At 39.8% G+C, this 13,427-nt stretch overlaps 1 protein-coding gene across 1 annotated transcript; it reads left to right on the top strand.

The window, feature by feature from the left end:
* Positions 1-5,861: 5,861 nt before the first annotated feature.
* Positions 5,862-12,715, top strand: actr5 (actin related protein 5). Its single transcript, XM_067591734.1, has 9 exons — positions 5,862-6,266; positions 7,524-7,762; positions 7,971-8,140; positions 8,233-8,450; positions 9,254-9,418; positions 10,003-10,107; positions 10,318-10,457; positions 10,952-11,084; positions 11,705-12,715. Exons 1-9 carry the CDS (start codon positions 5,883-5,885, stop codon positions 12,038-12,040), a joined length of 1,890 nt encoding a protein of 629 aa, XP_067447835.1. The 5' UTR covers positions 5,862-5,882; the 3' UTR covers positions 12,041-12,715.
* The last annotated feature ends 712 nt before the right edge of the window (positions 12,716-13,427 follow it).

The raw sequence follows: 13,427 nt of genomic DNA on the forward strand, positions 1-13,427 counted from the left end.
AATAAACAAGTGAACAGCGAGCTGCTGACCTCTGTGTCTGAGTGCAGCGGGGGCTGTTTGATACAAACACTGTCACATCACAGCGGGGTGGGGCTTCTGGGTTCTGAATTGCTGAGAGGGACAAAGGTACGAGCCCCCTCAGTTAAACTGCCCTGATGACATCATCAGGATTTAACAGACCTGTCAATCAATGTGGGAGTCATAGCAACCTCAAATTCTGTGGTCTGACAGTGATGGCTGGTATGTGATGTCACTATGACATCACATTCTGTTTTTTCAAGACAAAATGTCATTTAGAATGTGATGTCACTCTTGATGTCACAAACATCAAAGGACTTGATGAACTGAACTGAACTGAACATCCAACATCCAGCATTCTAACATTGTTAGAACACCTTCACTGCGTTGTGTTGATACTCATAAACCAGCTCGCCATATACAGAGCACATTAAATACAGTGGTACACAGAAGAAGACAAGAACGAAGACATGTTTGAAATGAAAGAAATGTTTCAGCGTAAACAGACCATTCCTAAGGAGTTTGAAGGCAACAAGGCCCCCCTCCTTGACAACAACACACAGGGACAAAGAAGTCTCCTCTTCAAGTTCTGCAAGGTTCGTGGAGAGACTGAAGCCATGGACCAGCAGAACAGGGTCTTGGCTCACCAAATAGATGAGCTCAACCTCAGGCTTGCCAACAGCCGAGATGTAGAAGAGAAATATAAAGAGCTGAAAGCTAAGAGAAAAGCAGCAACTGAATTAAACAAAAAGCTTCAGAAAAAGGCTCAAGAGCTGCACATAAAACTTCAGAGTCAAATAGCCCTGGAGGAAAAATGCAAGTCTGAAGAAGACGAGAGACAAAAGATGGTCCAAAAGAATCGAATTCTCGAGCAAGAAATTGTTGGAATTCACAGGAGATTTCAGGACCGAGAAACATTGGAGGAGGAATACAAGGCAATAAAAACGGAGTGCAAAAGCCTGAGCCAGCAGAACGACATCCTGCAACAGAGGGTCCAGGACCTCCTTCAAAAAATCTACACGTACGATCAGTTGCAAGAGAAATATAAAACAAGACAAGAACAACACAAAGTCCTAAGCAAACGCCGTGCCAACCTGCAGCAAGAAGTTCAGCAGTTGACTGACAAACTGAAAGACGAAGGTCAAATGAGGGCTCAGTATCATATGCTGAAAAACCAACATCATGCTAATATGGCTGACTGTCGTTACCTCGAGGGCAAAATCCAGGACATGACAGCAGATTACGAAAGCGTAAAACCTTGGCTGGACAAGTTTTACACTATGAGAACGACTTGCCATAAGAGGGAGGGCCTCCTGCGCGAGTACCACACTCTTCTCAACAGGCTCAGTTCCATGGTGTCAGGACACATCTCAGCCAGCAATTATGAAGCCATTATGAGCTCAGGAAGTCCTTAATTCAAGACCAACAAAAAGGATACAAAGCTGTCAAAGTGGATAAAGAGGCAACATGTCAACAAAGCTGCAAAAGACAAACAGAAACAAACAGACAAACAATTGGAGAACTGTACCACAAAACAAAAAAATGAGTATATAAGGAACACCGATGGTGTTTAAGAACCAGGGGTCCCAGTACTCGGCCAGAGATGAGTCTTGACTGACCAGAGGGGTACTGGGGCCAACAAGTGTGCTGGAAGTGCGGCTGCACTAAACTAAACATCTGGGCTGATGAGAGGTGCATCGGGGCTGCATTGCAACTTTACTATAAGAAAGTCAAGCTTCTTTCTTTCTTATAGTGAAGCTGCCAACAAATAAGATCCCTGCCTCGTCCCTCCTGAATTTTTATGGGTTCATTCTGTGGGACTCTGGGGGTTTTCTCCCATATATATTTCATTTACAATGTTCTCTGCTAAAGCTTTTGATTCATCACCCGAACTAAAAAAAAAAATAAAAAAAATCTGCAAACAAAACAAACTGCAATGTCTTCCACTTCACATATGTCGTTGATAGAAACAATAAAGAGTTTAGGCCCCAAAACCCCAAAACCCACATTCAATTTTCATACACAGATGTATTACCAGCAAACTGTATATACCTATTGTCGTCTGTTATCTAAATAGCTGCTTAACCAGCTTGGACAATGTGGATTTACAAGACACTAACTAACTAACTCACATTACATTACGAACAAAAAACGTTGTCGTCTGTACCAACCTCTACAAATAAAATCAGCCACACAAAAGGTTCCCTTCCTGAAACACAGCTCAAGTTTTATTCATCATATAATCATTCATCCAGAAAAATTCATCAGAGATTAGTGTTGCCCTTAAATCATAATATAAAACCATAATAAAACATCAAATGGACTTAGTTCTCAGTCTCACCTAAATCACATAGCAAACAAAGTCTTTTCTCTTCAGGCAGTAAACCTGCCTGTTTCTATAGCAAACAGTAATGTATCTGAACGCCACTATGCACACAGAGATCTTTGACTTTTGGATAAATTCTGCTTCACATAAGGCACTGTAGTTATTTTTCATCAGACAGTATGAATATGTTCTATATGTTCTATAATTAAAAAATTAAAAAATATATAAATACTGCACTGAAGTTGCAGGAGTTCTCAACGGTTATTTGTTGTTTGACTGATTCCCAGACATGATATTTCTGGCTTTCAGGACTATCTATGTTTTGGAAGAAAAACTCTGCTAGAATTGGAATTGCATGAAAATAAATAGATTAACATGCACCCAATTTGCAATTGCATAAAGTCTACCCAACAATAGATCAAGAGGAAAGGAAGTGAGTGATTTTAAATTCTTAGGTGTCATTTTGGACTCCCAACTCAAATGTTTTGAGGGAGACATGTTTGGAAGCCCTACCAACAGACATAACAAGATATACTGATCTGAAAACGTTTAATGAAAAGGTGAAACACTGGCTGAAAGAAAACCAAACCTGCGATCATTAATCAATGATCATGCACTTGTTCACACAAATAGAGGAACAGATACATATAAATAAACAAACATACATAAAGACTATGCATGAACACACACACACCTATAAACATTATGCACATATACACATCATTACAATGAATTAGGGGACATACAAACATGCACACATACACAACACATGTAAATTGATTATTATGTGAAGTAAATAATGTTGTTATTGAGAATGTCACTATTCATTATGAGCTCTATTTAATGTATTTCTGGTAATGATATGTTATGACTATTATTATATAGAAAAGCCTAACCAGGGACAGGGGTCACAAATTAGCTTTGTCTAGAAATCCTGTGCAACACATTTGTTTCATGTTATTTTAACCTGTTACAATGTTTTTTACATCGTTCCTGATAAATAAACTAATAAATAAATAAAATAAATATCTAAGTTATAACAAAACAGAGCCAGCAAAGCAGTTTGCGTTTATGGGCGCAGCATTTATTCACTTTGAGATCGACACAAAGCACTTGAGCTTGCAGAAATGCTAGCATCAGCTGGCACTAGTCTATCTATTGAAGCAAGGAATCTCTGTCTGTGTGTCTGTATGTCCTTCGTGTATCTCTTGAAATGTTCATCGGATTGACTCCTCACTTGGCAGGTGCATTGCTGGGGAAAAAAGGGAGTGCAGTGTCGAATTTGGTGCAATTTGGACATGCTTCATGATAAATATTAATAAATTTAATGCTTTAATAAATTCAATTCAAGACATGTTTTGAATGGGCACTGCACTGGTCAGTGTACAATCCCAGCAGATCTCTCAAATCACAAAATGGCGATCTCCACATGCCTAAAGCATTTTCAAAGGCTTGTGAGATAGCATTTAGCTTTTATTCACCTAAAGAATGGAACAGTTTGCCTGCTGATCTTAGACTTGCTGTGACTCTGCGTCACATTCATCCCATATTAATCACTCTAACAGTTGTCTTTTAATTAATACACAGTTGCCCTTTGTCCATTCATAACTCTATCTCCACCAGCATCTTTATCTGCTGAGTTTTGAGGTTGAAGGCTGAATTACAGCTTCATCTTTGTTTGCATTGCTGGTGATTATGCTGACACAAGAGTAAGAAGACACCAAGTCTCTCATTCTGCACTCAGCCATAACAAATTTAAGACAGTGCACATAATCTGTCTGTATGTATGTACATGAATGTGTGGATATTTGTGTATATAAGAAACATTTTCTGCTGTATTATTGTATTATGTGAAGCACTTTGAACTGCCTTTGTGTGAGGTGATGCTATACAAATAAAACTTGAATCAAATTGAATTGAAACATGTTTTTATAATCGAAATCACAGAGCGAAACAGTGACATGCTCATTGTATGAATAGTCTGAACTGAAGCCGACTGGGACGTACAGTACAGTAGTTCTCATGCAGGTGTCCCACATTACCAGCTGAGGCTTTACCCGGTCAGCTGAGAGTAACAGGATGGCAGACAGAAGGAAATCAGGGATCTCAGGGCCTGAGGGAAAACGTCTGCTCATATGGTTTAAATGTAGCTTCAAAATGGATTCATACATCTCTAGTAAACATAACAGTTGACCCAAAGGTCAAGGTGAGCATGATGAGGGATTATAAAGACATTACAGTGAGACTTTCAACATAATTTTGTATTGTTCGCATCAAAAATGGAAATGGCTGTTTGGATAAATTTTTTTTGTGGCTGCGTCATTCCATCAGATGGAAACTTTGGGTTCTCTAGAATTAAAAATCAACTTTGTTTGAATAAAATGTTGCTGCGCAGCTTGCGTTAGTACTGACTGGCCAAACACGACTTAATTTTATTGAATATCTTTTATACAGTTAAATTATGCTTATATACAATATGACTTAAATGATATAGCTGCCCCATTTGAGAGTTTACCTACCCAGAATCCACCATGAAAAAAAATGAGACTCATTACAGAAGGACTTGAGTTTACATTGAGAGGAGTACGACCTCTGGTGGTTAAAGGAGGGTATTTTATTACAAAATTAACACTGTAATGCAAATACTTAAAGATCCCCTCCAGACATGTTTTAAGATCAATATAAAATACTCTTTGAATTATAATTTGTTTCTGATGTGGTTTTTCCACAAAAATAGTTCATTTTATCTTGTTAAAGTCCTTAAAATGACATTTACTCTTTCTCCCTCATTAAAATGTCAGGATCTTTTCCTGTTGGACACAAGATGTCTCCTACCTCACTATAAAGTCCATTCTCAGTATTTGTGCACAGGAGGATTCAAGTTTCCACATCACACTTTTATAAGTTGAATATTGGATCAGGATCGGCTCCAAACTAGTTGAGATGTCACAGATCAGGCTCGGACGCCGCCCCTTAAAATCAAATTTTCAGTGAGCCCAGGGAAACTTTCTACTTTCAGCAGATGAATGTGAAAACAGCTTGTAGTGTCAAACTCTGCACATACATCATTCTGCACAGTGAAGCTCAAACCTCCAACTATAAGAAGAAAAACATATTTTTGAGTGGAGGGAAACTTTAAACAGTAAATTACTATTATAAACCTTTGTTACAGACAATATGTATCAGTAATGTTAAGATTAGAATTCTAATATTAGTAATTTAAGGAAATATTCGGAATATTAAATGGATTTTGCAACACTGAAGTCAAAACATTTTATTTCAATGCATTGCAATACCAATAGTTATTCAGGGGTGAGTCTTGTAACAAAATAAAAATCTCGCTGAAGTTGCAATTGCAAAAATTGTCCCACATCACTTTAATTCGTCCTGATTTTGTACTAAGTACACAACTTTATGGACTCTACAATACAGATTCTACAATACAGATTCAGTGTCTGTCTGTTGAAATCGTTGGGAACTTTAAGTCGGCGACAAGAAGTTTCTACTCGGTGGTATTTTGCAGTGACACACCTCCAAAATGGCTTCCAAAGAGGAGCCGGTGTGTCAAATCTTCTCATTTCAAGACTGTAAAACTTCTCCCGATCCGATTTTCGAGCTTCCCGCCCGCTTCCTGACCCCCTCACCAGTCCCGATAGTGATCGATAACGGCTCCTTCCAGACCCGGGCCGACTGGGCGGCTCCGGCGGAGGAGGTTGGAGCTCCGCGGCTTCTCTTCAGGTCGGTGGCGGCGCGCAGCAGAGGCGCCGCCCGCAGCGACACGCAGATCGGTAACGACATCCCCAACCTGGAGCCTCTACGGTGGCTGCTGAAGAGCCAGTTCGACCGAAACGTGGTGGTCAACTTCGAGATCCAGGAGCTGATCTTCGACTATGTGTTCACACACCTGGGCATCACCTCAGAGGTCAGGCTTGACTTTTGTATTGTATAAACTTCAATTACAAACCTTCATGGCATATTTCAGTAATACAAAACGTACATTTGTGTCGAAACAGGACAAATAAATGACATATAAAAAAAAAAAAAAAAGCACGTTTAAGCGTGAATTTAAAAAGAGTGATGATCTATTCAAGCAGCATAAACAAATCCAATAAAGAAAAAAGTCTCAGGTTGTTTCTGTCCGTCATGAGTTGAAGAGATTTTGCAAACAGCCTGACTTCATTCTTCCATCTGTTGATATGTGGCTTCACCTTTAAATATTTACATCTCTGAATTAAGTGTTTACCCAATAAAATCAAGTTGTTTTCCAGAAAATACAGTTTGTTCTCCTTCATAAATAATCCAGGTTTAATCGACATCACATTTACCGGATGCAGCGACATCAGATTCTCTTTAGTGTCAACTCATCCATATACAACAGAGATGCACCAATACTGATACTGATATCGGATATTGTTCCATACTGACCCAATACTATGTATTTATTTGATACATTTTGTTTTACAAAGTTAGGAAAGCAATGTTTGATTCACACATAAAATAACGATCCCAGTCTGCCACACAGTGAGGCTTACAGCAGGGATCTTCTAATGGTCAGAATGAACAGGAGGAGTGATAACAGAGAGGAAAACCTAGTTAAATGTTCATTTGGGCTCCTGACTCTTGTTTTAAGACAGACTTGAAAAACTGTGAAGTCGTCCTTTAAGACCTGCTCATAATCAGTCAACTGCTGCAGGTAACGTCAATGCACCTAATCGTGTAAATGCAACAGTAAGGAAGGAGTCAAACCAGCTCAACAGATCTAAACTATCTATTAACAGCAGGGATGACAGTTTTCACAACTGTCCACTAGCTATAGTACGCTGGAAAAATACAGTTTGCAGTGCTGATGAAGTATCTCAGCTGTCTGTGAAAATTATTCTTCAAACAAAAACGCTCTCTACAGATCCAGATAGATCTATTGAATCAAAATGTTAGTTTTAATGTCATCTGGACATTTTATTGGTTATTCACTCAAGGTCAAGTCCCAAGTCACAAGGTGAGTCACAATTAAGAGATATGAAAGTCACAACTGGGAGAAAAGGCCTCTAATTATTTTTTCTTTAGTGAGTTCAGTACACTTAAGTAGGTTTTTGATTTCATTCAAATTTTAAGGTACGCTGTGTGATATTGACTCATGATGACGACCAGTTGACCAATCAGCGTTACGTTCCTTCTGCAGGGCCGCATCGACCATCCCGTCGTGCTGACAGAAGCGCCCTGCAACCCGCTTCACTGTCGGCAGATGATGTCAGAGCTGCTGTTCGAGTGCTACCAGGTCCCACACGTCTCCTACGGCGTGGACGGCTTGTACAGTTTCTACCACAATAACACTCAAAGGAACCTCCAGCCTCCGCACACTGGCATCGTTCTGTCGTCAGGATACCACTGCTCGCACATCCTGCCGGTTATCAACGGCAGGTGAGGCTCCACAGACACAGACGACTGCTTCTGTTTTGTATCAGCTCTCATTTTATGCAGTACTGGTCAAAAGTTTAGACACACCTTCCCATTTTCTATTAAGTGCTCCTTCTCTGTGTCTTTTTCCTGGTTGTTTTTTCACTCATTAATACAATCATACACACAGTTTGTTCTGTAGAGTATAATTTTGATCTGGTTTTGACTCGAGGTTGGATGCAGTCAACTGTAAGCGTGTGAACGTGGCTGGGAGTCAGGCAGCATCCTACCTGCAGCGCCTCCTCCAGCTGAAATACCCAGGTCACCTCGCCGCCATCACACTCAGCCGCATGGAGGAGCTACTGCATGAACACAGCTACACTGCTGTAGATTATCATGAAGGTAAAGTATGTAGGAGCCACGGAGACGCATGCATCCTTTCTTCCTTCCCTCTCTGTTTAATTCACATTCCCTCCGTGTTGTGTTTTCCACAGAGCTGGAAAAGTGGCGCAGCCCAGAGTTTTATGAGCGCGAGGTTCACCGTATGCAACTTCCCTTCTCGGGCAAGGTACCGGGCGGCTGTGTGAGCGTGGAGGAGAGGCAAGAGAGACGAGCTCAGCAGCTACGACGGCTTCAGGAGATCAATGCTCGCCGCCGGGAAGAGAAACTGCAACAGGATCAAGAGAGGCTGGACAGACTTATGGCTGTACAGGCAAGAAACCTGTTGCATCATTTATACCTCATATTAAAGCCCTTTTGGTTTTCTAATAGTATTTCACATGTGTAAGACTTAAAGTCCCCTCCAGTCAAAAATGAGTTTTTCTTTGAGCTTCACTGTGCAGAATGATGTATGTGCAGAGTTTGACAACAGAAGGCCGTTTTCACATTCGTCTGTTGAAACTAGAGCCTGACAGATATTTTGGTCAACCGATATTGGCCTATCACAGATATATTAGTATATATTGTCCAATATTTTAGAAACAATATCCTTTTTTTTTAAGAATGTATCTTTTTTGTTAATTCAAGTTTAGTATATACATACATATGTTTTTTTTGTTCTGTTTTTTATTTATAGTAATTTATAATTATTAAATTCTCAGTTACTGTTTCAGTGCACTGATGTCATTTTATACAATAAAGTTTATTGTTAAACTGTAAAATATCATGTCTCCATTACATATCTTTGTCACAAGTGTTTAATAATCACATTTGATTATTAAATGTGTGTTTATGTATATGTTCTGTATATATAAGATTATCGGCCAATATATCGATATCGGCCCCAAAAATCTAGTATCAGTCGGGCCCTAGTTGAAACCTTAAATCTGAGTTTAAGGGGCGTACCCATGAGCATGTTTGTGACATCACAACAAGATTTGTGTTGATAATTACAAACTTAACTTTAACCCTAAAAAATAACAGTTTTAAGCAACTCAAATGTTTGTGTTCCCACCTCAACAATAACTATAGAAAACCAAAGTACTAAATAACAAACTGTAACGTCTGTGTGTGCAGGAGCTGCTGGAGGACGGCCTGTTGGATCAGTTTCATAAGAGCCTGGTGGAGCTCAACATGGACTCAGCTGAGGAGCTGCAGTCGTACATCAACAAGCTGCAGCTGGCCGTGGAGCAGGGCAGACAGAAACTGCTGCACAGCGACGGAGCAGAGGGGAAGACGGAGGTGGGAGAGTTAGGAACATTTTTTTTTATTTGTTGAAATCTTGTAAGTTCTGTGTCCAGATTTTGAAGCTCTGTCTGGCAAACATTTAGATAGTTAAAAAGAGTCAAAGGTTTTCTCTAGCAGCACACTAATTAATGCAAAAACAATTAATGCACATGTCTGTTCTACTGAAAACTTAACTTAATTAATTCTCAAGATGGAGAATTGTTTTGAATTTATTTGCATAAAACAAATCTGTTCTAGCACTTTATTAATATGTTCTAAAATATATATAACTTAAGTGTATGATTGTGTTTTATAAGCAGAGTTTCTGTATACGTGCTGTGTGATTTGGTTGTAAGCTGGGTTCAGTTGGCACCACTAACTTGGAAGCAAAGTGCTCAAACTAGACTGTCTTCCTCACAGAAGAAATGACAGCAGCTGATTAACTGAAGAGCCGTATTCAAATGAACCAATGATTAATTAGGTCTACATGTCATTACCGTGAGTGTGCTGCGGGGCTCTTGTGGATCTGTGCTTGTTTGCTGCAGTGGATGTGCTGCGGCTGACATGAAGCCTGAGGCTCTTCTGTCGCTCTCTGCCAGGTGTCTGAGCTGGAGCAGCCCATGGAGGAAGGAGACGGAGTGGCGCTGATGGATCCTGACTTCCCCGAGGACACGCTGCCAGAAAAACCCGCTAATGTGGCTCAGGTAGTGGGGCTGAGAGACTGGGACTTCCCAGACAGATATTTAGATCCTCATTAAGGCTGTGCAGGCAATTATCTGCCAGTTGAATATGTAGCAGGATGTGCGTAAGAAAATGTTTTCTTCTGTGTGATATTTTTGTGCCAGAGCAGAAATTAAACTAGCTAACTTTGCTCATGAGCTGAAACATTTGTGTCAACTTGTCACACACTCTAGCCGGTGTTCAACATGGCGGAGTACCACCAGCTGTTTGTGGGGACGGAGCGTCTGAGGTGTCCAGAGATCCTCTTCCAGCCCTCGCTGTCCGGAGAGGACCAGATGGGACTTATGGAGACGCTGCACTACGTCCTGGCCAGGTAATGATACAATCAAGCAAAGTGCACGCAATAAAGACAAAGGTGTACATGCACACATATACATGCACACAATCATGAAATCACACATACTCTCTCTTCTTGCCTTTTTGCTGTCATTACAGAATTATAGCATCTTTTTTAGCATCGTTTAAAGGACCAGTGTGTAAGATTTAGTGGCAGTGAGGTTGCAGATTGCAACAAAATGAATACACCTCCCCTCCAAAAGAGTAGGAGAACCTACAGTGGCCGTGAAACTTGCAACAAATGCAAAAAAGACCCTCTTTAGAGCCAGTGATTGGTTTGTTGGTGATTATGCACTAATTAAAACATACTTATGAATATTATATTCCAATTCTGCCAAGTCCGTTCTGCTAGATGCCACTGAATTCTACACACTGCACCTTTAAGATATTTTGTCTTCAATTAACTTGAGTTAATTCCTTTTTATGAAATGATATAAAGGGTTTCAACTCTTTCCTTTGCACCATGTACAGGTACACTCCAGAGCAGCAGGAGGCGCTGGTGAGCAATGTGTTTCTGACTGGAGGGAACATGCAGTACAGCGGGATGAAGGAGAGAGTGGAGCGAGAACTGCGGGCCATGAGGCCGTTCCAGTCACACTTTAAGGTGCAGCTCACATCCTTTGTAAACCCTCCAGACCAAAGTACCAAACCATGTCGTTCTGAATCACATCCCTCTTCACATGTTTCAGAATTTGTGTGTAAAATGTATATAACATTTTATAAAATGTTCATGTTTGATTATATATGGTTGAGATTTGAATTCTTTATGAGGCCACAAAACGTTTTCCATCTGCAGTTTTTCTAATTCATCACAAACATTTTACTAAACCTGAAAATGGGAAGATCGGATTACATTTTGTTTACATAGAGCATAAATTAAGTGATTCAAGTGACGTCATTTGAGGCACCTTATCAGACTTCAAGCAGCTCCCCCACGAAAGACTTAATTTTTTTCACACATGCAGTAGTTGTCCCCAAGACTTGTAAACACAGGTCTCCTATAAATCTAAATACATTGACACTCAGATAAAAACATGGTTTTAAAGATATAAAAACAATAAAGGAAGTGAGATAAAAATCTGTCTAAAGGTGACAAATATTTAGGAAGAGAAATATTTATGTAACTGTCCAAATACTTTTCAGCTGGGTTGTAAAGATAATCCGGAGGTAACACACTTGTAAATACACATGCCGTCTTGAACCCTGACTTTGAATCCTTCTCAGGTGACCATGGCGTCGAGGCCGGCCCTGGACGCCTGGTACGGGGCCAGAGACTGGGCCTTGGAGCATCTGCCTGCAGGTGGGGGAGGCGGGGCAGCAGAGGGATGGATCAGCAGGCAGGACTACGAGGAGAAAGGAGGCGAATACCTGAGCGAGCACTGTGCCTCTAACCTCTTCATTCCCATGAAGATTGCCAAACCGGTTCCTGCTCGCCCCGCCGAGCCTTCTGTTACCACGCAGACTTCAACAGGAGCCACCGCAGCCGTCACCACGGTTACATCTGCTCCGACTGTCTCCTGTTCTGCTGTTGCTGCTGATGTTGCTATGGTTACCTCCTAAACTGAGAGAATCAGTGAATTCAACATGTAAAGGAAAAATCCACCATCAGGCGTGTTTCTCATCAGACTCTGACGTTCAGTTAATTCCAAGAATTATTTTCTTTTGTTCTTTTGTCTTTTTACTCACTTTTGTTCAACTGCTTCTATTTCAGTAAGCGACTTCTCATGTTTCCCAGAATTCAGAAAGCCCTGGAGAGCAATGTGTCAAGTTATAGCAAAGGGACTGACACAAAAAGTCAGTGTTTACCATTTGATGTTTCAGGCGACTTGAACTGAAAATTTTTGATTGTAACTGGAAATGAAATATCGCAGTGTGACATTACATCGTCTACAATGAAGCAGTTCTCTGTGGAAATTAGAAAATACATCGTTAAACAACAATATAGGCCTGAAATATAAGGTACATTAGCAGTGGGTGTTATGTTGTGGATTTTTCCTTTAATCGTGTTCTTGTTCTGTGAATTTTGCAACTTCCTGTTGCAAATACAGTTTTGATTGTTCATATTGAATGGTCATCAAATGAATTGTCTGCAAAGGTCCAATGAGTTTATTTCATGTTTTATGATGTAAATAGAATTTGTTGTTTGTATGTTTTTTATATTTTCACTGAAGGAAACAGCTGTTTGCATTTGATTGAATGACTGCTTGAGAAGAAAATTTGATTCAGTCTCCAATATTTATCTTTTCTTCACTTATCTTTTTTTTTCTTCTTTCACTATATTTCTCTTTCAAATCAGTTCAAGGTTTGTTTCACACACAGAACAACAAACATATTCATACATAGTGTTATAAAGCTGTACAGATAGTTCTGTTGTCCAGATTTCTGCCACCGACATGTTGCAGGTGAAGGACATGACTTTACAGAAACAATGTCCCTGTTACTCTCCGGTCTATTTTCATTACAGATTAATTTTTTTTTGATTAATTGAGTAAATGTTCAGTTAAAACCTGAAGATTTTCAATTTACAATTTTATAAAACCGACAACATAACATAGGCAAAGATGGGATCAGAAAATGCTTTTGTATTTTTGTATTTTTTCTTCTTAATAAATGACTGAAACTATTAATCAGTTACCAAATTAGGTGATGGTAAGTTTTCTGTCAATCGATTTGTCATTTCAGCTCTACTCTGGATAATCCAAAGAAGAAGAAGCAGTCAAACACTTGTTTCTTCAGCAGGAAGCAGCTCAGAAATCTCAGAGAAAGACAAATGAAACCAAAAATATCTGCATGGACAGAGATCACAAGATCTTAGTGAGAAATGTTTTATGTTTGTTCAGGTGGCTTTAAACACAGAATATATAATAAAAGCTGCAGTACAGCGTTGCACCACTAGATGGCACAGATGAACACAAAATCTAACTCTTCAGTCAGTCGGTGCCAACTG

This window comes from Thunnus thynnus, chromosome 6 (assembly GCF_963924715.1).
Source record: "Thunnus thynnus chromosome 6, fThuThy2.1, whole genome shotgun sequence".
Lineage (NCBI taxonomy): Eukaryota > Metazoa > Chordata > Actinopteri > Scombriformes > Scombridae > Thunnus > Thunnus thynnus.

Bases quoted from the DNA above. Each gene is read 5' to 3' on its own strand.
- actr5 (XM_067591734.1), top strand. From the start codon at position 5,883: ATGGCTTCCAAAGAGGAGCCGGTGTGTCAAATCTTCTCATTTCAAGAC. The intron at 7,763-7,970 runs GTGAGGCTCCAC...TTTTGACTCGAG, and splicing joins CTGCCGGTTATCAACGGCAG to GTTGGATGCAGTCAACTGTA. The intron at 8,451-9,253 runs GCAAGAAACCTG...CTGTGTGTGCAG, and splicing joins ACAGACTTATGGCTGTACAG to GAGCTGCTGGAGGACGGCCT.